Here is a 22,569-nt window from a genome sequence, read left to right on the forward strand (position 1 = left end):
AGCGTGGAGCATTGGCGTTTGTGTTTCATTTGTCCTTATTGTGACACTCTCCCTCTACCTTGACTTTCTACCCTTCGCAGTCCTGTATTTCTCGACCTTGTTTATTTGTCAGGAGCGTCGCACACTCATGTACTTGACGAATATGTCACGAAACCATGTATACTAAAGGCACAGTCCAGCCTGGTTGTTTCATTTGTTTGAGAGCACCTATTGTACAATATACAATCGCTTCAGTGGAAATCTCAATCAACAAGTTCTTTGTACTTGTCTTTGGCAATTCTCACTTTCTATCGCAACGTTTCCATGATTAATGGGCGAGTTTCTTGAACGAAGGGCCGCATGCTGAGTAAGCGAGACTAGTCTCCGCGGCCTCGGTCGTCCATCAGATAATCTTTCGAGCTTCTTCGACGACTTCAAACCTCTGTCCCCACGTCGAGTGGCGCGATATTGCACTCGCTACCAGGGCAAGCCGGCTAGATGTATACGATAATTAGATGATCAACACGATGCTTGCAAGCAAGCTGCGGCCACTATACTCCTCCGAACCGACGGCTCGCGGCCTGTCCGCCTGCGCCTTCCGATTCTTGAGCCGGCCTGCGCTCACTGATGGCGTCTCCAACACTTTCAAAGTCAACCGACCCAATCTGCGGAAAAACTACTCGTCAATGGACTTCTTCGAGGAAGTAATCAGCGATGACCGGCCGGAGCAAGGTGTGCTTCCCACCAGCTCAATTGACTGCGTACTATCAATCGTTTAACGGCTAATTAGTTTAGCGCAAGGCCAAACATCTTGTTTTCGACGAAAACGCAGCGTCGTCCCCGTCGATCAAGTACTTGCGAACATCAACCTGGAGCTTAAACCGCGCCGAAGGCCCAGGAAAACAAAACCACTGGTGGATCCCAAACCACCTACCGACTTGAAACTACCCAAGAGAAAATTAAACGAGGATGTTACTTTGTCGTGGGATATCAAGCCACACCTCGATGTGCCAACCGAGCTCGATGACATCAAGGCGACATTACTCAAGCTTCGGCGTCTGCGTGAGATCATTGAACACGGGAAAAGCATTGGGTGGTTTACAGCTCTCAGGTTTGCTGCAACACCAGGTTTAAACGCCGAGCAGAGCGTGATCGACAAATTACACCCACCTCCGCGAAGATGGTACTTTGCGTGGAAGTACAAGGTCTATAACCCTAGACACGGGTTTGGGCCCAACGGCGAAGGCCATGATCACGGCAAAAAAATCATTCTACCCGCAATGAATTGGCGCGATAATGTTGCTCCTGTACCGAGCGACCCTGATTCAAGATCGAAGTTCGCTGGCCTCGCGGAAGCCGTTGATGTCGTGTATGGCCACAGTGGTGCTACCTTGGAGAATGCCATGTGGCTGAGAGCTCACGATCTGCGCATTTTCCATCTTATTGTAGCTGTGAAAAAGATTCTGTATCTGGAGAGGTATCGCCGGTTGGACCAGGCGCCTGCTATGCCGGGCTTAAACCGTGAGGAGGCAGCGGATGTTCAGACTATACGACGGGTGGTCGCTCAGACGAATGCAAACGTGAACCGAGAATTGATGAAGTATTTACAATGGGTCTACAAAGATCCACGAGAGGTCTACAAAGATCCGCAAGAGGAGGATGAAACTGTCGACTTGGGAGACCTTCTCAAATGGGTTAACGAGGTGAACGAGTGTCTGACAGTCCTTAAAGATCACTCTACGCGGCTAGAGAACAAGTGCATGAAGGACTATCACTTCGGGCACCAGTCGACAAATCACGCCAAAGAGAGCACCAAAGGTCAAAAGACTAGAAAGACCGCCAAAGAGAAGTCGAAGGACTAAAGAAAGCACATTGTCACAGCTTCTGCTGGTTACCACAGACTCTGTATTCTTATATTCCATGTACATTGCACACCCCTACAAATGTCAACAATATGATCACATGAAACCCTGGAGATACTCAGCCTTATCGGCGCAATTCCCTCTTTACCGTTTAACCGGAAACTCCAGTCCGTGCTCCCAAGACCCAAGACCTCGACTCCTCTGATTTCTAAGTAGCTCGCAGCTAGTCTAGTTGTAGATAACCCAATCAAAAAAAACAAGGCAGCAGACTTCCCAAGTGGATATACTTCAGTCTACTACACCGGCATGCTGCCCTCTGTTTCATCTGGCCATGCGCTGTCGCAATTCAATTCTATACTCCAAATCTCCAATCAACAAGAGCAGAGATGATCAGTGATCGACCTGTTCAAGGGCTCTGGTGTGCTGATCACGAGTTGATGACCAACAGCTGTTAAGAGCTGCGGGAGATGCGACATGACTCATTGCGTCATCGACAGGCACACATTCCACGCCGAATAAGATGAGGTCAGCGAGAATGTTTTTTTCCGCAAGGACCCTGAAGGGACCAATGAGCAGCTAGGGGGGCACCAAGTGGGGGCTGATAGTCGCCAAGAACGCCACCCTGATTCAGGGCACTATCGCTGAGAGATCATTGGGATGGCATTCTGCAATTGAACAGAGTGATAGAGTATGGACTTTGAACAGAATTGAAGATTAGAGAGGCAACTGAGACATAGTAGTATAAACTCACAGACCAACTTGCTCCGCGATTGCCTCCTAAAGGCCGGCTGTAGTGGAATGTCTCAAATCTCTTCTCGCTGAAGCAGCGCTACCCGAAGCAGGCCGGCGAGTGGTTGGCTGGGATGACCCTGGAAGTTCGGCCCACCCGCACCTGCCTGATTCGGAGGGGACGATGCGGAGGGGCCCAATCAGGGGCTCTGCCAAGCACACCAGGAGAGCGCTAGGTGTTTACTGCAACCACTCTTCCACTCTTCCACTCTTTGAATGCTGCACCACCGCCAGGCCCTACAGCCGACCAGACCAAACCAACTTTCACTTGCTGTCTGACCTCCAGCCTTGTTGACTGTTCATCATACCGACTCCTCGCTCTTTCAGGCCGGCCTTTCTCCGTTCTGTTGTTGTTGTTGTCTTCTGGCTCTTCCCTTCTTCCCTCGCTCCGTCTTCTCCTCACCCTCGGCCTTTTCTCCTCGCTTCCGCCGTCGCCCTTGATACTGGCCCATCCCTATCCCCTTTCACTTCCGCCGAACTCCCTCCCACCTTTTTCTCGCGCGACTCTCGACTTCTCGCCCTTTCATGGGGTAGAGCGATTGCATTCGTCTCTTGGATTGATTTCCTCCCACCGATCGAAAGGGCGGGTTTTGTACTAAATCAGACGCTCGGGCGCCTAACTTCGCATACAACCGACCTCGAAGCCATCCGCTGGCCTTATCTCGTGCAACCTCGTCGACGGATCGGTTTATTTTGTTGAACGGGGGAAATATACTGGCTGTAATTCTCGTCGTTTGGATCGCATTTATCGCTCCGATACCCCCGTCGCAGTAGGATGCTGTTTGTCTAGGCTTTCCCGGCATCAGTGAGCCTACAGGCAGTTGCTAGACGACTGCTCCTACAATGGCCGCCCTTTTCACATCATGGTCGATGCACCGACCGTACTTATTTCTGCTCATGCTATTATCGACGTTTTACGCCCCTGCGACCGCGGATGTGTGTAGCTTTTGGGATAGTGGGTGCGTCGATCCGCTCGCTCAAACCGCCATCTCTTTCACCTTTCCTCCTCTTTTCCTCGAATCAATCAACTTCTATTACGCTTTCGATGCCGACGCTCGAGGCAAGGGTCAACAGCCGATGACCAAGGCCGGGTTCTGGATTGGATATGAAGCATATGTCAACAATTCTGTCATTGATCTCAACCGGACGTCGGAGATCGCTGTGCGAATTGGTAATCTTACGGGCACGCCGTCGGGCGCTAACAATGGGTGTGACGGTGTTTGGGGGTCCGATTGCTCGGCGAACCTGAAGTCGTTTTTGCAGGAGACTATATACAAGCTGGTTGCTAGCGGAGAGGCTTATACCGACCCTCTGAGCACGGTTATAGGTTCATTCCGCGACCATCCGCCGGTTGTATCAAATTGCCCGCCGCCGTTGTTTGATGTCCAGCGTTTTCCAGTTGAGCGTGAGTACGACGCCTTTGGCTACTTGAATGGTTTCTAACATGATACAGAATTCGCGATGGAAAATGAAGACGACAAAACCGCAATCATCAAAACTACTGGAAACAGTGACGCCCCATGGTCGACATGGTTTATTGACAACATGACCGCTGCCGAGCAAGCGGAGCAAGTCGCCGTAGGAATAATTAACCGAACACCGGCCTATGGCACCACACCCGCGCAGAGCCCACATGACATTCAGATCGAACTCGTCTGTGCTCAGGCACCCTCACCAGGAACATCATCGAGCGACGATTGATCGCTGAATTCTGATATTTGATTCCTGTTATGACTACGAAGCGAAGCATGTTTACTACATAAAACTGCGAAAGCGAACCAATCTGTCCATCGATGAAATTGTCGACACAATGGACGTGAAACGATGGTTCCACGCGCCGCTCGACAACAAAGTCGATGCTGGCATAAATGGCATCTCAGAATACGATGCTCTCACTCGCTCAGACTAACGACCTAGATAAAAGGTCGTCTGCTCAGCAGGGCTTTGGTCGCTGCAAAGTCACAGAACTGCAGAACGACGCGCCGACTGCTTGAAGCAGGGCTATCCTCGAGAAGCCAATATATAATCGTTGTATATAGTTGCATCTATGGAGTTAGGTACTGATTATACATTCATGCATCGAGCAATTTATTGTTATTCTACCTTGTTACCTTTTTACGTCTTACATCTCATTTGTACTACTCGTCCCATCTAGCTTCAAAGCCACATCGTCATACTTCGAACTCGAAAGACTGGTTCACTGGTATCAATTTCCCGGTCCCCGCCCAGTTCTTCGACTTGGCCTGCCTACCCGATCCAGGCTCTCTCTGCCCCCCCAACCTCATTGCCTCCCGCAACCAATTTCCGCTGGGGATCGGAACTTCCATCGCTCCTTCCTCAGGAAGTGCTGCTTTCAGTGATTCGTAAGCCGTGCTTTTTTTGGGAAGGCACGTACTGGGGACGGGGACTGGGTCGCTCCTGCCATGATGGTGTGTATAGACTTCAGATACCTTAGAGCAGGAGTTACAAGCAAAATTCCTGCGTACCGGTGGCTCTGAAGCCAATTGGCTTTCTCTACCATGGAGATAGGACAACATCATTTTCAACACCGGTGCACGGTACGAGGGGTCGCTGTCATCGAGAGACAGTCGATTGTTCGAGCTTGAGCTTTGAGCTTTGCATTGACTTGGAAATCGAGTTACTGTGACTTTCCGTTGCAAGCGTTCAGGTTTCTTCTAGACTGGTTATAGCCTTCTTTGTCCCGCCGGGTCCAGTCCTTTGACTGGGAATAGCGTCGCCATTGCGTGGGCGGACGGCTCGAACAGTTCGGAGTCTTCGCGACGTACGCGACGGTCTTTCGACTGCGGGGAGTCCTGCTTGTTTTTGGTCGCTGAAATTTTCTGTAGTTTCTCGTCAGTAGAACACAATCAAGGCCCTCGGAGGTGGCTGGATAGACTTTGGAGGGCGGCGCCATCCATGGACCAGCGTGGGATGTCCCACGGTCGCAGACTCTGTTGGTTCCTGGCAAGTCCAGTCTATATCCAAGCTCCAAGTTGCATCCTGATGTTCTTCTGGATCACCGCTGATCACTCCAACGGCCCAATAACAAGATGTCCATTAAAACACCCCCAGGCACTGTCCATCTGCCCCAACCAATGAGTCTGCAGTTCCTCGGCACGCACAGCTGCAGCTCTCCACCCCAGGCCAGATCCAGCCAAGGCCTCTTGTTCTTGCTTGTTGTTGCTTGGTTCATAGTAGAATGTCCTCTCCCCGCAGGTACATTCGCTGCACGCGTGCACTTCAACTTGTCTTTTATTGGGCGTCGCTTACTTACTTTTGGCCATTTTACCTGCCGTCCTGCCGACGCCTCCACGCCCACCCCATCGTCCACCCAACGACATCGAGACCGTCATGATCAGCGTCGTCAGACCTTTATCAGGCAAGGAGGTGCCAGGCGAGTGCGGGCGATGCATCACAGGTTCAAGATGCCGCACGTGGTTGGAGTAAGGCACCTGCCCATGCAGCGGCAAGCTATAAAGAGACAGACACTTCTCGAGAAAAGGAAGAAGAAGCAGCAGACAACCCCAGTTCAAAAGCACAATGCATCTCAGCGCATACTTCGGCCTCATCTCCTTCGCCGCCGTGGCGGTGGCTGTTCCAACAGGCTCTGGCCACCAGGCTCACTCCACCCGCGCAATCAACAACCTCAAGCAGCACATCAAGAATGTAGTCATCCTGGTCATGGAGAACCGCTCCTTTGACAACATCCTCGGCGGCCAAACACTCGCTGGTCTTGAGAACCCTCTTCAGTCTGGACCCTTTTGCAACCCGTTCAACCTGACCGACCCCTCAGAGGGCCAGGCTTGCACGGCGGCAAAGAGCTTCGACAGTGTTATCAATGACCCCGACCATGCTATCTACGGCAACAACATCCAGTTCTACGGCGAATATGTGCCGAGAAATGACGACATTGCCAGTGGGAAGCTCAAGGCCACGAACAAGGGTTTCGCGCACGAGCAGATGAGGCTTTATGAGGCTGAAGCGAACAAGACGGACCTTGTTACCCAGGTCATGCATTACTATACAGAAGAGCAGGTTCCTGTTCTCACATCGTTGGTTCAGAACTATCTGACCTTCAACCACTGGCACTCGGATATTCCCGGAGTATGTTACCCTAAGCTCTATAATACCAAGTACTGACAGAATAGAACACCAACCCCAACCGCGCGGCTCTAGTCTCAGGAACATCCCACGGCCACGGCCTCAACGACGCCGGCTTCGACAACCACGAGTTCCCCAACCGCTCCATCTTCCAACAACTCACCGAGACAAACCGCACCTGGATCAACTACGTCGACCCCGACGGCGGCACCGGCCCAGACGCAGGCTTCTTCAGCTGGACCTACGACACAGGAAACGAGGACAAAATTGTACCATTAGCCCAATTCTATGATGACGCCGCCAACGGCGCCCTTGCGGACCTGACATACTTGAATCCCTCGTGCTGCGGCGTAGGCACAACATCCATGCATCCCAGCGGTCTTATTTCGGACGGCGAAACATTCATTAAGAGCGTGTACGATGCCCTCCGCGCCTCCCCACAATGGGAAAAAACCCTCTTCGTCTTGACATTTGATGAATCAGGCGGATTCCACGACCACATCCCAGCGCCCCTCGCCCCCCGCCCCGACAATTTAACATTCACACTCGAAACCCCGAATGGCGAAAACTACACGTTCCCCTTTGACCGATTGGGCGGACGGATCCCTACCCTCCTGATATCCCCCTGGGTCCAGAAAGCAGCTATCGAGCAAAAGGGCACGAATGAGGCAGGCAGTGAAGTTTCGTACTCTGCTACGAGTATTTTGCGTACGCTTGGGTATCTCTGGGACTTTGAACCGTTTACGCCAAGGGTTGAGCATGCGCCTAGTTTCGAGCATTTGATTACGGGGTTAAAGAGGGAGGATACGATTGAGGTTTTGCCTGAGGCTGTGGCTTTTAGGAAGATGCTCTAGACTAGATCTAGTAGATATCTATATCTGTTTGACTTAGAGACTGATGGTTATATAATGTGGTTATGACAATAAATGGTGTATGACAGATATAGTAAAAAAAAATATAAACCCACTCAATATCCTAAAATCTATTTTTGACTCTGACCACGCTACATTCTGGTGACCGTACTGATCCACAGACGGGAGAGTGGTGCACTTGCCCTGAGACCCGGCAGGTGAGGTCAACGATCGTTCCTTCCTCGTTTGTAACCCAAGCTGACGCGCATCGCACCTTCCTCAGCTAGAGCCGTACCTTCCTTATTCAGAACCAGTTCGGGATTTCTAGAGCGGAAGGAGCGATGAAAAGTTGGTTCCTTCCTATCTCCTATTATAGATACATCGGTTATTGACGCCGTAATCTCCGCTATGGACAGCGAGAACCAAGATTTACTGACCATTAGACAAGGTGTATATGTCAATAGTCAATGTCATTTTGCAATGTTCTGGTTCATATTTATTCTAGTCATGTTATTATACATTAGATACCTATCATGCTTCCCATCCTTCATCCCGCAACGCTATTGAACCTGTGGAGTCCTGATGCCACTTTTCTATCTCTCATGACTTCTTTACCGTCCCTCCACGCTAGGTTCCCTGCCTAGGTGATTTTAGTTGACCCGGACGCCTTGTAGGGTATGGCCCTTGTCGAATGAGCCCATTTAAAACACAGACTCCTTCTTCCTCCCCTCACTATCCAACCTCTCATACCTCCCTCTTCTTTCCAATCCAATCCTCCTCTTGAACCCAGTCAGAAGACCAGAGACGTAGCTTCCGCCGCCAGCATAAACAACTAACCCAACAAGAGCACCGGCATACCCGACCCCCTGAAGCAGAGAAACCTGCGTCCCGAAGAGAACCACTGAGGCCAGGATAAGCAGAATGTTCTTGGGGATGGAGACGAGTGTCATTGTTAGTCCGGATGTTTTGCCGATCTAGACACGTTCATTAGTTACGTGGCTTGTTAGGGCTGGAAGAGACGTGCGAAGCACAAGGACATACCAGTGTGAAAACAGCAACGTTCAGCATGAATCCCACGATTGCGTTTAGGAGTAATACTCCAACCCCGGTTTCCAAAATAATTCCCATCAGACTACCACTTCCACTTCCACTTCCACCGCTGCTGCTGCTGCTGGCAGTTTCGGCTTGAGACGGCGATGAAGAGTGCAAGAGTGGATAAACCTCCGCCCGCCACGCCAGAACCCCATTTAACAACGCACAAATGGGCGCCGTGTAATAGAGGCTCAAAAGCGGATCCATCTTTGCAAGTCCCAAATTCTGGTTCTCCCTTTTGTTGAACGTTTGGGAGTGTGAGTTCTCATCGTCGTCGGCATGTTCATCGAAACAGTCCTTCTCAATGAGCCCAAGGCGGGCCGAATCCGAGTCTGACTCGGTGCGCATCGAATTCTTATCTTCATAGCTTAGGCTTAGGCTTAGGCTTAGGCGTTCCCTCTCCGCGAGGGATGACGAGGCCTCTTCATCGACCTCTCTCCTTGCCTTCTCTTTCTTCCCCTTCCCACCAGACCCAGTAAGAACCTCCAAAAGAACAAGTCTCAACGCATCACAAACAAGCGATAAAATCTGAACCGCAACACCAACCCAACTAAACCGTATCTCGCTGACAACCGTAAGCGCCACACTCGCCGCTATCACACCGACGTTTATAAGTTTTGATGTAGTTAGGCTTGTCACGCCGTAAAGATAGCCTGTTAGTAGCGTTATGACAGGGCCGGAGGCCTACAAAATACACAATTCATATTAGCATTAGCATGGGCCCGCTTTCTCGTGAGAGAAACAGTAGAAAGGTTGAAAAGAGGCGGGGGAAAGGCACCTTCAACATCTGAACAAACCCCACATTCAAGTAAACATACGCCATATTCGAGCACACAAGACTCCCGCTGTAAAGAAGCGCAATCGGTGCGATTTTAGTTATGTACAGTGTTGGTGTCATTTTAATTGAGTTTGGATCGGACTTTGGCGAGGTGAAGGTGGATGGGCATATCCGGGAGAGGAATTGGGTGCAGATTGTTGCGAATGTGAGGTGCCATGTTGTTAGGAGGATTGCTTTTATTCATATGATTAGTTATTGCGCTCTGGGATTTTTGAAGGAGGATGGGGTGGAGGGCGTACGGTATCCTGTGTTTCGATCGTTAGTAGCTAGTTGGAGAAATGGAAGTTAGGGTTTGGAGTTGGGGAACATACGAAAAGGCGTGCTCTCTAATATCCACTTATTAAATAGAATCGTGAGATTCGACCAGAAGATCCAGTTTCTGTACATGTTCAATTAGCAAATATTCCCAATTTTCCATCACCTTGTTGGAAAAGGACTGCATGGCGTACAGCGTGCAGAAAACAATACCCCAAACTCCCTTCCCCTTCTCGCTCGGACCCGAATTGGTAGATTTGGCGTACATGTTGAATCAATTTAGAACTCCCAACTCAACAGCTCGCTACGTACCTTCAATAATACTTAAAGCACTTTCTAACCGGCGGGGAAGTCTTGGTTCTTGGTTCTTGGTTCTCGGTTCTGGTCCAGAGGGAGATGCAACTGCAGTATACCCACAGCCAATGCAACCCTTTGTTACAGGTAGTGCAGGACTCCTAATGCGGCGGCTGCAGAGTGCCTTACGTACAATGACGAGTGGACTGGTCTATATTTATTTTATCCGCTTTATTTATGGTAAGCTTGCATAGAGCAGAACGTTATAGAATAAACTAAGCCTCAATTTCAATTCAAATCTAGTGTTGTTCTATGCTAAATCACCACGTATGCGTACAATAAGTAATAAAATAACTCGGCCACGCATCAACGTCCATACGCCTCTTACAAGCATCCGGATCAAAAAGCTGACTGTTCCCCTTCGACCCAAGACAACTCTTAACATCGCCATCATCAACCCAACTAAACGGGTAAATCTGTTCCCGGGGCAAAAGAACAAGAGAATGTTTCAATTCATTCCCTGCAATCCCATCTTCAGGACTATGCTCGGGACAGAAAAGGTCCCAGGATGGCTGGATGCCTTGAACCCGCTTGCACAGTTGCCGGCGTAGACTCGCGGCCTCGGCCTCGCCGTTTCGGCGCCCGTTGAAGTATTGTTTTATCAACGGACCTAGAATACCGGGGCCTGTCATGCCTTCGACGCTGCCGTCGCCTTTTGGGTTTGAGAGGACGGAGAGGACGGGGAGGAGCCAGAAGGGGTGGCCGGGTGGTGAGGCCATCCAGCCGTTTGGGATCGCGCCGAGGCCTTCGGGGTCGAGGGTGTGTGCCATGCGGCCCATGAATGCGCGTTGCACTTTTCGGGTGGATGATGCGGCAGCGTTGGAGGAGAGGATTTCGAGGTGTGGTGCTAGGGCGACGTCGTGGGATACGAAGAGCGAGTTCACGGGGCGGAGAGCTTCTGTGTCGACGTCCGCGTACATTCTGTTATTGTTAGTATCCAATGCAGCCTGAGAGAGTGGAAAAGGGCTTACCCTCCGAAGAGGAACATGTAAAAGTTTCTCGCCATGTCCGCGCGATTTATTTCCTTTGGCAGAGACTTGTATGTCTCAAGGAACCAAGGAAAATGCTTCTTGACAAGCATCTCATCGCTCTCATCATCCCAGAGGACATATTCCCAGTCAGGGTGGTGAGATTTGACCGTCTCGACCCATTGCTTCGCAGAGTCGGACATGTTTGTGCCTGCGGGAAACCATGTTTGATGGATGATTTTCGGGATGGTGGCTAAGTCGCTTGTTACGGGGCGGGAGAGCAGATCGTAAGCGGAGATGTCTTTGGACTTTTCAGGAGTTGGTGAGAGTGGTGAGTCGGCAAATGGTGAAGATGGACTTAATGGTGTCGCGGGCGCTGGTAGAAGGAATGGCGAGCCGAGCGGGTATAGAAGGATTAGGGTTATGGCCAGAAAGACAATGAGAATGGTGCGCCGGCGCAGGGTATGCGTGAGGAAATGGCCCGTCTTGGAGGACGGCATAGAGTCGGTGATCATCTTGTAGAGCCCCCTTGCTTTACCTGACCGATGGTGGTGAGATGGCGAGAGAATGTAGGGCTGATGATTAGATCTTGGGCGACAGGGTGTATACCTTGCAGTGCGGGGGTGGCTGTCGCGTGCTGCTGCAACTTTCCGAGAACATTGTGGAATGTAGATCAGTAAAGCATATTGTAACTGCACCGCAAACGTCAAATACATGGTTGAGTTGTTGAGAATCAGGGTCTGGTGGTCTGGTTGCCGGATGCGGAAATACAACCCTGACCCGGCAAACCTGCCCTTCGCGACTTGTTTTGTCGTCGATAAAATAAAAGAAATAAACAAACAACGCTCAATCTCAGTGCTTTCAGTGCCTTGGAAAATAGGTGGCGCTGGTTGTATACTAAATACAGTAGATTTGCAGATATATACAACACATGGTATGCTTGGAGGAAGGTGTCAAAGTACGCATCAAGCCAACGAGGGAAGGAGCGACCGGTATATAGAACAGGCAAAGAAAGAGTGACGGTGGTCTTTGAGCTGGTCGCTCTTTCCTCGATAACAATGGCATCTCTCCAGGAATTACACTGAAAGAAATAGTAAAGGCAAAAGGTAGAGCGATGGAGGACACAGTGCCGGGCATGTGCCTAACCGAGTAACGAAGAGCACTTAAATCCGTTCAACGTTTAATATCCGCAAAGTTGGGATCTTCTTCGACTAGAATCGTCTTTGGAGAAGGCTGTATGTTTTGCGATAGCTCTAATCATTCAATCGCCCGTTCAACGACGTCCAGTCCACCCCAACCTGACGCTTGATTTCGCTGGTCGCCATTCCAATCCTCCTTGCCCAGTCTTGCGATGTGCCACCTTTGACCAGTTCGTCGACTTCAAGAGAGATCAAAGCATCCACCACCCAGTCTTGACACCGCTTAGTCCCACCTCGAGGCGGTGCTTCGTTTTCCAGTACTGCAGCCACAGCTGACCGCTGCGACTGATTTATGTTTGCTATTTTGGCCAAACTCCATGCATCTTGCGAGGTGATATCATGCGCGTCGCGGGTCTCAAATTCGAACCAGTTTGTTGATCGGTCGATCTCCAAGACGTGCAGGAGATCTCCGATTATGTTCGGCGGTTGGTGGATGACAAAACCCCAGTGAGCTCTCTCGACTGTACCGGGGCCGTGGATCGAGATGGACAGTTGATACATGGCGAAGTTATTTGAAAGCCAGCGAGTATCGGCCTGAGTCAAAGTAGAGTTCAGGAAGACGCAAAAACAGGAAATCTGCAGCCTCCCGACGCCAGCGCTAAAGCTCAATGATCACCTCCCATTAAGCGCCACCCAGCCCTCGCCAACCTCGCCCCTCACAGCAACTGTTTCCTTCCCCCTCCTGGCGGCCCAAGTTTCAGCCGTCCCAGGCTCGACGAGCTCTGCGACTTCTAGCTCAACAAGTGCATCGACGATCCAATCCTGGCAGTCTTTTCCGCCAGTCGGTGGTTCCTCGGCTTCTAGGATCTCGACCACCGTGGCGCGCTGAGCACTGTCTAGCAGTGTTATCGGTGCTAAGCCCCATGCATCCTGCTCGGTGAGACCATGACCACTGCGGTTTTCGAATTGGAAGCGGGTGGTTGTGATGAGGCGGACGTGTAAAAGGTCGCCGAATTCCTGGCCGAGGGTGTGGATCGTGAAGCCCCAGTGGGCGTGCGACGTCTCTCCAGGGCCATGAATCGAGACGGAGAGTTGGTAGGACATGTTAGTGTAGTGAATGGAAGCGAAGGATCTCGATAAGAAGATTTTCGATGGAGCCAGAACCGGACAGAGATTTGGAGATTTGGACCCGAGATCGTGGGCTGGGACCAACTTAGTTCGCGCGGTCAAAAGCTGCGGTTCGTCTTATGCTCTGGCCAATTACAGTCGAGTATATCTATAAACTTCCACTAGCATAAAGTCAACCAGACTATAGAACCGCAAACAAAGTGAAGGAAAGCAAGGTATGGCCAGAGTAACACTTAGGGTTGCGAAGGATCTGGCCGCGCTTGGTAGTAACACAAGTACCATCCCGTCATGTCTCCCCTCTCGATCCCATCTGGCCCTAACCCAACCTTATCTACCTCTGCTCTAATAGACCCTCTTTAACCTCGTCCATTCTTCCCTCTCTTCATCTCCCACCACCTTACTCCCCTTCTGAATCAAATCTTGAATGCCAATACACAACCACCATGCCCTCAACCCTACACATCCTCCCCTTCTCCCTCCAAAACCCCTACGCCTTCTCCCTCACAAACCCAGACTCCCCCCTCCGCACTCTCATCCGCCTCCTCACAACGCCCAACATCCCCATATCCTCAGTCAACCTTGCCCTTTTCACGGGAAAGACCGTCCTCATAACAGGCGCAACGAGCGGATGTGGATTTGAGTGTGCGAAAGCTCTTGCGCGGGTTGGATGTAAACTTGTTCTTACGGCGCGGAGTAAGGAGAAAGCGATGGTGCTCAAAAGGGAGATTGAAGAGGCGGAAGGGGTGGATGGGATGACGAGCGTTGATGTTTTGACTTTGGATATGGGGGATTATGGCTCTGTTAGGGCGTTTGGGGAGGGGATGAAGAAAGTGTATGGGTTTTTGGATGCGGTGGTGTTGAATGCGGGTGTTTATTGTGCCGAGTTTGGGAGATGTAAGACGGGTATGGAGGAGACGACTCAGGTTTGATACACCGTTTCTATAACGTATTTGATGTGTTGGACTAACAGGTGGTAGGTCAACTTCATTAGTACAGCAGCCCTATCCCTCCTACTCCTCCCCCTGCTACAAAACGCCCCCTCCAAAGACAACTCGCCCAGCCGCCTCCTCTTCATCTCCTCAGAAGCCCACGGGTGGTCGAGTCCTCGCCAGGACAATCTTACCTCTCTACTCGACGCACTCAATGACCCCACCGCATACAAACCTTGGATGCGCTACCACATAAGCAAACTGCTTCTCGTCCTCTGGACAAAAGAGCTTTCATCGCGCCTGGGCCCGAAGAAGGTTCTGGTATCATCTGCATCATCGAATTTCACGCGCACAGGAATGTTCCGTGGATTCAGCCATAAGTTTGTTGCGGGGTTGATTGAGAAGAGTGTCTGCCGGACTGCTGAGCAGGGCGCTGCGCAGAATCTGGAGGCCCTTGTTCGGATGGGTGGGGAGGGTGGGCATGGGGGGTTCTGGTCCGATGGGGGTTTTAGACGGTGTGTTATGCTTCCTTTTGCTTTGCGATTCGAGGTGAGGGTATTGGCTGACTGTTGATGATAGAACGACTGCGGCGGCGAAAACGAGCAATGCGGTTGGGTTACGGGAGTCGATGTGGGATGGGTTGATGAAGGTTCTACCGGAGGATATTACAGAACATGCGAAGGAAAAGTTTGTTCGGGTCACTGGGTCTAAGGCTGAAGAAAGTAGTCTTGTATAGGCAGGTGCGGGTTGGTTGATAGCTACCTACTCAGGTCGGGGCGGGACATAACGACAGAAAGACGTGCCACGATAATCATGTTCTTAATTTCATTCATAATCTAATTCTTGTTCTTATATCCTCCTGTACCTTCTATTGGCTATCCTTAGTCTATAGCCTGCCTGTCATGACAGGGAGAGCCCTGTATCCTATCGACGCAATACGCGGCCTTTACATCTCAGAGTAAGTCCAGCCTAGCCCTTACTGACTACCTACCTACTACTGCTACAGACAGTGAGCCAACTAGAGAAATTCTCACTAACATCCGCTTACCCAGCTTCGATTCAGCATTAGACAGATCTCTGCTCGACCAACATTGCATCTCGCAAATTATCTCCCTCGTCAGCTGGGAAGAAATCGCGCGCATCAGACCAGGCCAAGTTTCGAACGCCCTGGGCTGTGTGAACATAGACGGACAAGTCCAGATCAAACTTCGAGAGTTCGACATTAAAGACGACCCAACGACGAACCTTTTGCAGCATCTACAAAAGATCCTCGGGTGTATCTGGGATGGTCTTAATGAGCCAAATTCGCATACATTTCCCAGTCCCTCTCAACCTCAGAATTTTGGCCCGCATCCAATGGATAGATACGCGGGCGCACTGGGCCATAGAAAGGGTCGTGTTCTCGTTCATTGCAAAAGAGGAATTTCGCGGTCTGGAGCTGTGGTTGTTGCTTATTGTTTGTTCCTCTCTTCTCTTTCTCATGACCCGCTAGTCTAGTAAAGAGAGACATACTTGACAAGAGATAGCTAACGAAGCTTCACTAAACAGTAATGCGCGCCTTGTGGGTCCCCTACCACAGGGCCTTGGAGATGGCTCGCTCCTCTAGAGATATAATTGCGCCGAACATTGGATTCGAATATCAGCTGCGGCTTTGGCAAACGTTGCGTTTTGATATCATTAAGCTTGGGGCCAATAGAGCTTTGGATATGAAGGTGAAGTATATAGAGTTCCGCGATGAGATCAACAGCATATATGAGGGGCAGTCGGAAAGAGAGATTGAATGGGCAAAGGACGAGTTGGTGAGGAGAATGCACGCCGAAGTTGCAGAAGCCGCTGGTCAGAACGCAATAGAGATATCCCAAGCAGAGGATGCAGCTCAAAGCCTCTTAGAAATTAGTCGTCATGAATAGTTTACGCTTGGTTCGGGATGGTGATAGTTGTAGTACAATGTATACAACTATGCAGCTTCCGCGCCACATCACTCATTCTATTTGTTGGCTGCAGCATGCAGAAGTAACCAATCTTCCGCTATGACCAGTCATTGACCCTCGGATATTCGACCTCGGATACTTTACTGTTCTTCGCTGCATAAAATCAAGACATCCCCGCACCCATGGCATCGTATAGGTAGCTGACTCCTCGCCACTGACACAGCGCATAAATGTACATATTTCTCTCACTTCGTCTCCCAACAATCCTCCCTCCCACATCACTCCTACTCTGAGTCCCTTTCCCAGTACTCAGAAGCCCTAACCAAACAATCAACATGTATCTCCTTCTAGCTCTCCTCTTACCAATCTTCCTCCTAACAATCTCCCTCCTCCACCACTATACCCTAACAACCCACCGCAAAAAATACACCCACCTCCTCTCAAACCCCTACACCATGACCCTCTCCGAATCCCACTCCATCCTCCTCACCTTACTAACAAAATCATACCCCCTCTCCTTCGCCCTATCAGGCCAAATCGCCCTTATCAAATCCTACTCCATCGCCTCAGGCACAAACCTCCTGGTTTCCACGCGCCGCCTATCTACCAAGTCCGGCGTGGGGAAGAGAGTTGAAGATACGGCTATTTTCTTCTCTGAGATACTTAGCAGTGGGGTGGATAGTGAGCGTGGATTGAAGACATTGGCGAAATTGAATTGGATTCATGCGCAATACGGGAATAGGATTGGCAATGAGGAGATGATTCATACGCTTGCGTTGAATGTTCTTGGGCCGATTTGTTGGATCAACCGGTTTGAAACGAGGCCGTTACTTGAGTTTGAGAGGGTAGCAGTGTTTGTGTATTGGAGGGAGGTTGGTATGAGGATGGGGATTCGTTCTCTTCCCCGAACACTAGATGAATTGGTTCTTTGGGCGGCAGATTTCGAGAAGAGGGAGATGGTATATTCCGAGAACAACGTCAAATGTCTGGACGCGACGATGGATCTTTATATGAGGTCTTTACCGAGTTTCATGAGGGGGTTTGGAAGGGCCATCATCGCTTCTCTTTTAGAGAAGGATGTTAGGGCCGCACTAGGTCTATCTGATCCACCCTCCTGGGTATCAACCCTCGTCAACGGGATACTATACACGCGCTCCTACATAAACGCCACCCTCCTCCCACCGCGCCTAAGCCCACTCTCAGTCACCAGCAACCCCGACCCTGTGACCGGCCGAATCCGTCGCTCAAAATGGGCTTTTGAACCCTGGTACGTGTCCGAATCTACCTGGACCAGCCTCTTACGCAAAGTGCTGGGCTTGAACTTGTTCATGGGGAGACCCGTTCCTGGTGTCGAGTGGGAAAGCCAGGGTTATTTGCCTGAGGAACTTGGGCCGAAGGAGTTTAGAGGGAGGAGTAGGGGTGATGTTCTGCTTCACGCGGAGAAGATGGGCGAGTATGCGCGGCTGGGAGGGGGTGCTGTTCTGGGGTGTCCGTTTGCTTTGGGACGGTGATGGGTACTACTACTGGGCTGAAGGTATAGGTATAGGGATAGGTCGCTACTTCCTGCTCTGATCTGCTTAGCAATCAATAGTCGTGCCTGCCGTTTCTGGTCTCAAGTGGACGGGACTTGGTCGTTCCTTCCTGTTATGTCCTGCTTAGAAATCGTGCCTTCCCTTTTTGTTGGCTGGGTTCGCGGTATAGGGCAGGTGCGATGGGTCGGTTGCTCCTCCCTGGGCTGGACCCATTCCAAGGTCTCGCGCTTTCCTAATATGATCATATAAGCACAGCAAGGGTATATTATCAAGGTAAATTACATCTGATCACAACTATCCAACAACCGATCCCAATAACTTCCGTCCCCCTCTTCACTCCCCTGACCCTGCCCTTGCAAATGCACCACACTCGCCGCATCAAACCCCGCCATGCCCGCCGCCGGCCCATTCTCAATAAGCATCTGCAGCTGCGGCGATCCTATCGTCCACGACTGCAGATCGTAGTACGCGGCGTCGAATTCGCTTGAAAAGCGGTACTTGTTTTCGGCGACGTTGAGCTTGCAGGTGTCCCGAAGTGAGTAGGGCCATTTTAGCCGGATTTGAGAGACGTATAGCGCGGCCGTTGTTTCGGTTATGTTTGTTATGCCGGAGACTATGAGGTGATCGCGGAGGTTGGGCCTGTATTCTTGGTTTTAGTTGTGTTGCTGGGGATAGGGATGTGGGTGGGTTGGTGAGGGTTACCATGCGAAGAAGTCGATTATGGGGGCGTGGGGGACCATGCTTTGGGTTACTCTGTTTATACGTCAATATTGGCTGTCCAGGAGGCGAGAGGGGGCTCACGTTGGAAACATAAATGATGGAATCGTATGTTCTCTGGGTGAGATATTCCACTGTATAAGTTAGCTTCTATATCTCCCCCCCACCTCCTTCCCTTTCATGTGGGCTAATAAACACACCTTGATCATAGACCTCATCAACCTCAACACAGCAACCCGCTCAACCATCCCCGTCTCCGAGAAAATCCCCTGATCAAGCGCCTGCAACAGTCCCCAAACCCTATCCAGCCGCCGCCCATCACTCCGAATCGAATCCCACCCGAACAAGATCGCGCGAATCGCAATATCATCATCCTCTGCTGCTGTTGATGGGAGAATCGCATCTTGCTCCTCGGATACATCGGATATAGACTCGTTGACGACCTGGAAGTAATTCCGCGTTCCGCTATTGCGCGGGTTCTGGCTGTTTAATGAAATCCGCGTTGAAAGGTCTGCGCTTATCGTAAATGGCGCTTGTTGTTGTTGCGACTGTGACTGAGCTTGCGATTGTGCTTGTGACTGTTGACGCGCATGAGCATTGCCATTGCCATTGCCATCCGAAGCCCGCTGCACCTCCTCCCTCTCCAACCGCAACCTTCCAGACGCCCCCAGTAAAGCCCCATCCCCATCCCCAAGGCCATCCTGCAAAACAAGAGGCGAAGTCGACCCCCCCTCAACCCCAACACCTAAACTCCCCTCCCTCCTCGTCTCCTCCAACACCCCCTGAATATGATTAATAACCCCCGTCAATCGCTCCGTCTTCAGCCGCTGCTGCTCCAACTGCTTCAGCAGGGTAGCCTCCATACCATTCCCCGACACAGCGGTTAGATCCTCAAGCGTTTTCTCTAGCCGCGCGATATAGCTTTTTATGCGCTCGCGGCGCTGCCGCTGGGCTTTGCGATCTGTGAGCCGTTTGCGTTCGGCTGTGCTTAGTTTGTTACTTGTGTTGCTGTTGCTGGTTGTATTGGTGTTTGTTGTTGAGGGTGCGCCTGTGGCTGCGCCTGCGCTCTGGCGCGAGGATGTTGATGTTGATGTTGATTCCATTTTTGTGTATGAACAGGGCTTTCCGGGTCATTAGATGGGTTGAGTGAATGGCAGGTACAGATATGGAATGTTGCTGTGTGACGCAGTTGCGTAGGTAAATTGGTAATGGTAGGTAACGAGCACATGGCGTTCAGGGCGAACTGACATGTGATTCGTGAGGAATCTGGGATGGTTTGATTGGTGCCCGCGTTTTGCTCCCTTAGCTCGATTGGGATGGTTAGGGGGTGGGCTTGGCATGTTATACTATTACTCTATACTGTAGCTTAGCTGGCTCAATATCTAAAGTTAAGGTTCATTGACTATCAGCTACTTATTACATTTCATATATCAGACCTTTTAGATCAATGCTCGCTAAACAATCCTAATGCAGACAGTATGTATACTCCAAACGCCTTATATCCACCAAACCTCCGGTCAAATACCCATCTTAGGCATCTAGCTGGCGACAGCCAATTGAGCAACCAGATCCGACGCAACGTCCAAGAACGGATACGGACTCGACACCTCCTTCTCCTTGTTGCGGAATCGCTTGCTGATGGGATGCCACTCTGCATTGCCCTCCGCGCGGATGACATTCTGGTACCCGTCGCACTTGAAATCAACCATGTAGTTGTTCTCTTCCAGCTGGTAGAGTTGGATATCCAAGAACACCCACACACCGTAAGACATACGGGAGATGGAAAAGTCGCGTGTTGCTGATGATGGACCCGACGTGGTTGTTGTTTCGCCGGCTGCGGCTGCCTTGTCGATGTCTGCGTGGGTGGCATTGCCGGGGAGGTTGAAGCGGCGCCGCATCTCTTCAAGGTCGCTGCGGCTGCTGTGCATGCTAGATGAGAGGCCTGGGGCTTTGACGTTCTGCTTTAGAAGACGTGCGCGGATGAACCAGAGGTCTTTGGGAATGTAATGATCTGATGGTAGGTGTGGGTACTTGTTTTGCAACGGGCGTTCGGCGGGATCCAAGTCGGGCATAGGGGTACCTGACTCCGCGGGCTGCACTTCCCAGATGCCGCCCTGTGCTGCAATAGCTCTGTACAGATATAGTATGGCTTCGTACGGTTGGTTGCGAGAACGAATACCAAACTGCCATTTTCGCGGCCGTTTCGGCTGAGACGCGGCGCCCCGGTGCTCGGGCGGCTCAAACCGAAGCTTGTCAAAGTCAATAATGCTCCGCGAATGAGGTTTCAACGCCCTGGCAGTCGCTTCCTGCTCCTCTGGAGACCGAGCAGCTTTGGTAGGGTCGTCCTCGTCTAATCGCCCCTGAGCTTCCTTCTCTTGCAGGTCTTCAAGTGCCCGTTCGCGCTCACGCTCACGCTGTTCCATGAGCTGATCATGGACGTAAGGTAGACTAGTGGGTAAAATCCGGACATGGCTGACTCGAGGCACCTCTGCATCGTCGGTATCCGCAGGGCCAGACATGGGCCGCTGAGATCCGGACCGGGTCCGCGTTGGAAGAGACTGTGTGCCTTGGTGAGGTGTTGTGGGTCGACCGGAGACACCTGGACGGTTGGCAGTAGGAGGTGGGGGTACAGATGAAGGATTCATCATAGTGTCCTCAGTCGGTGCTGTCAACGTTAGCAATTGTCTTTGTAAGTAGTAAATCCCTTACAGTTTGTCTGCATCATCTCGTTCTCCACGATAATAAAGAATGCATCTTTGATGGCACTAGGCTCTGGGTGCTTCAGCGCATCTTCGATATCATCACGTCCATATCCCATACTCCGCTCGAGCTTGGAGATGGCGACTTGGCTGATCTTGTTTTGGATGGCCTGCGGCTTCCCGCCAGCGATCTTGCGCGGATCAACCGCCTTGTCGGTCGCGATGAACTCCTCCGGTGGAGGTTGCAGGTACGTGGGCAGGTCTTGGAGGAACCAAGGGTCATTGCGGATATCTTCAATCGTTATCCGATGTACTGGATGCACTTGCAGCATCGAGCGAATTAACCGAGCTGCCCCGGATGATATGTAGGTGGGCATGTGGAAGTTGCCCGCGGCAATTTTCTTAAAAAGTGCCGGGATGTAATCATCATCGAACGGAAGCCGTCCCACCAGCAGTACATACAGGATAACCCCGCAACTCCAGACATCGACCTCCGGACCGGCATACAGCTTGCCAGAGATGACTTCGGGAGCCGCATAGTTGGGGCTTCCACAGCTGGTCTTGAGAAAGTTCCCGTCCGTCATGATGTTACTCAGACCGAAATCGGCAATCTTGACGTTCTTGTTCCGGTCAATGAGGAGGTTCTCGGGCTTGAGGTCTCGGTGGACAATCTTGTGACGGTGGCAGTATTCGACGGCGCAGATGATTTGCTGGAAGAATTTGCGGGCTTCGGCATCGTTGCATCGGCCTCGCTTGACCAAGTAGTCGAACAGCTCTCGTTCCGCATATTCCAGTACCATAACAATATCCGTTTTGGTCGAAATGACAGTGTACCTAGACAGTCAGTATGTGCTAACGAACCAATTGGAAAGTTGACGTACAGTTTTATAATGTGAGGGTGTCGGAGTAGCTGAAGGTATTGAATCTCTCGCTCGACTCGACCGATCATGTCCCGGGAGAGCAGCTTGCGGCGAGAGATGATCTTCAAGGCAACCTGGCGACCACTGGGCTGGTGAATCGCCAGTTTGACCTTTCCGAAGGAGCCCTCACCGAGGACCTTGATTGTGTGATACTGATCCAATCGCTGCATATCCCTTGTTGTAGCCGGAGACTGCGTAGAAGCGTCGTCGGTTTTCCCGGTCGGTCGCGGCGGGGGCACGTTCATTGCCGACTGGTGTTGAGGTGTGGAGGGTTTAGATTCATTAGGACGGTCGCGAGGTCGGTCGCATTCGACAGCGGGGAGAGAAACCGAAAGGTCCTCGTCATCAAAGGCAGCAGCCATCCTGAGGGACGGAGGATGTCTGTCGTCGGATTCTTCTCGGCGGAGGTGATGTGGAGGAGTCAACGTGACGTGAGTGAATCCGCAACTCCGCCTGGAGCCCTAGCTGGAGTTTAATTCGGTGCC

General features: G+C 51.2%; 11 protein-coding genes across 11 annotated transcripts; 5 read left to right on the forward strand and 6 right to left on the reverse strand.

Annotated features, from left to right (window-relative positions):
- The first annotated feature begins 358 nt into the window (after positions 1 to 358).
- On the forward strand, positions 359 to 2,159 carry BDV14DRAFT_63973 (uncharacterized protein). Its single transcript, XM_073777199.1, has 2 exons — positions 359 to 711; positions 775 to 2,159. Exons 1-2 carry the CDS (start codon positions 495 to 497, stop codon positions 1,839 to 1,841), a joined length of 1,284 nt encoding a protein of 427 aa, XP_073627855.1. The 5' UTR covers positions 359 to 494; the 3' UTR covers positions 1,842 to 2,159.
- A 1,040-nt stretch (positions 2,160 to 3,199) lies between these two features.
- BDV14DRAFT_63998 (uncharacterized protein) lies at positions 3,200 to 4,566 on the forward strand. The gene is made up of 2 exons (XM_073777200.1): positions 3,200 to 4,035; positions 4,084 to 4,566. Exons 1-2 carry the CDS (start codon positions 3,474 to 3,476, stop codon positions 4,329 to 4,331), a joined length of 810 nt encoding a protein of 269 aa, XP_073627856.1. The 5' UTR covers positions 3,200 to 3,473; the 3' UTR covers positions 4,332 to 4,566.
- A 1,384-nt stretch (positions 4,567 to 5,950) lies between these two features.
- BDV14DRAFT_64001 (phosphoesterase superfamily protein) lies at positions 5,951 to 7,687 on the forward strand. The gene is made up of 2 exons (XM_073777201.1): positions 5,951 to 6,734; positions 6,779 to 7,687. The coding sequence occupies exons 1-2, from the start codon at positions 6,171 to 6,173 to the stop codon at positions 7,583 to 7,585; spliced, it is 1,371 nt and encodes a 456-aa protein (XP_073627857.1). The 5' UTR covers positions 5,951 to 6,170; the 3' UTR covers positions 7,586 to 7,687.
- Positions 7,688 to 8,283: 596 nt separating this feature from the next.
- Positions 8,284 to 10,035, reverse strand: BDV14DRAFT_200437 (triose-phosphate transporter family-domain-containing protein; the record flags this gene model as incomplete). The annotated part of the gene is made up of 6 exons (XM_073773502.1): positions 8,284 to 8,556; positions 8,624 to 9,358; positions 9,453 to 9,685; positions 9,752 to 9,757; positions 9,824 to 9,891; positions 9,962 to 10,035. The coding sequence occupies 6 exons, from the start codon at positions 10,033 to 10,035 to the stop codon at positions 8,284 to 8,286; spliced, it is 1,389 nt and encodes a 462-aa protein (XP_073627858.1).
- Positions 10,036 to 10,368: 333 nt separating this feature from the next.
- On the reverse strand, positions 10,369 to 11,589 carry BDV14DRAFT_208967 (glycosyltransferase family 32 protein; the record flags this gene model as incomplete). The annotated part of the gene is made up of 2 exons (XM_073775531.1): positions 10,369 to 11,042; positions 11,093 to 11,589. 2 exons carry the CDS (start codon positions 11,587 to 11,589, stop codon positions 10,382 to 10,384), a joined length of 1,158 nt encoding a protein of 385 aa, XP_073627859.1. The 3' UTR covers positions 10,369 to 10,381.
- Positions 11,590 to 12,225: 636 nt separating this feature from the next.
- Positions 12,226 to 13,067, reverse strand: BDV14DRAFT_64017 (uncharacterized protein). The gene has a single exon (XM_073777202.1). The coding sequence runs from the start codon at positions 12,787 to 12,789 to the stop codon at positions 12,343 to 12,345; it is 447 nt and encodes a 148-aa protein (XP_073627860.1). The 5' UTR covers positions 12,790 to 13,067; the 3' UTR covers positions 12,226 to 12,342.
- On the reverse strand, positions 12,733 to 13,541 carry BDV14DRAFT_64022 (uncharacterized protein). Its single transcript, XM_073777203.1, has one exon. It carries the CDS (start codon positions 13,330 to 13,332, stop codon positions 12,901 to 12,903), a length of 432 nt encoding a protein of 143 aa, XP_073627861.1. The 5' UTR covers positions 13,333 to 13,541; the 3' UTR covers positions 12,733 to 12,900.
- Positions 13,542 to 13,799: 258 nt separating this feature from the next.
- Positions 13,800 to 15,021, forward strand: BDV14DRAFT_189946 (uncharacterized protein; the record flags this gene model as incomplete). The annotated part of the gene is made up of 3 exons (XM_073771277.1): positions 13,800 to 14,279; positions 14,334 to 14,800; positions 14,865 to 15,021. The coding sequence occupies 3 exons, from the start codon at positions 13,800 to 13,802 to the stop codon at positions 15,019 to 15,021; spliced, it is 1,104 nt and encodes a 367-aa protein (XP_073627862.1).
- Positions 15,022 to 16,551: 1,530 nt separating this feature from the next.
- Positions 16,552 to 17,727, forward strand: BDV14DRAFT_208971 (uncharacterized protein; the record flags this gene model as incomplete). The annotated part of the gene is made up of 1 exon (XM_073775532.1): positions 16,552 to 17,727. The coding sequence occupies one exon, from the start codon at positions 16,552 to 16,554 to the stop codon at positions 17,725 to 17,727; it is 1,176 nt and encodes a 391-aa protein (XP_073627863.1).
- Positions 17,728 to 18,026: 299 nt separating this feature from the next.
- On the reverse strand, positions 18,027 to 19,568 carry BDV14DRAFT_200442 (bZIP transcription factor; the record flags this gene model as incomplete). Its single annotated transcript, XM_073773503.1, has 4 exons — positions 18,027 to 18,387; positions 18,451 to 18,501; positions 18,550 to 18,599; positions 18,666 to 19,568. 4 exons carry the CDS (start codon positions 19,566 to 19,568, stop codon positions 18,027 to 18,029), a joined length of 1,365 nt encoding a protein of 454 aa, XP_073627864.1.
- A 435-nt stretch (positions 19,569 to 20,003) lies between these two features.
- Positions 20,004 to 22,446, reverse strand: BDV14DRAFT_200443 (serine/threonine-protein kinase; the record flags this gene model as incomplete). Its single annotated transcript, XM_073773504.1, has 3 exons — positions 20,004 to 21,130; positions 21,175 to 21,998; positions 22,046 to 22,446. 3 exons carry the CDS (start codon positions 22,444 to 22,446, stop codon positions 20,004 to 20,006), a joined length of 2,352 nt encoding a protein of 783 aa, XP_073627865.1.
- Positions 22,447 to 22,569: the final 123 nt, after the last annotated feature.

The sequence above is a fragment of the Aspergillus stella-maris genome, assembly GCF_047715825.1.
Source record: "Aspergillus stella-maris strain CBS 113639 unplaced genomic scaffold BDV14scaffold_29, whole genome shotgun sequence".
Classification (NCBI taxonomy): Eukaryota; Fungi; Ascomycota; class Eurotiomycetes; order Eurotiales; family Aspergillaceae; genus Aspergillus; species Aspergillus stella-maris.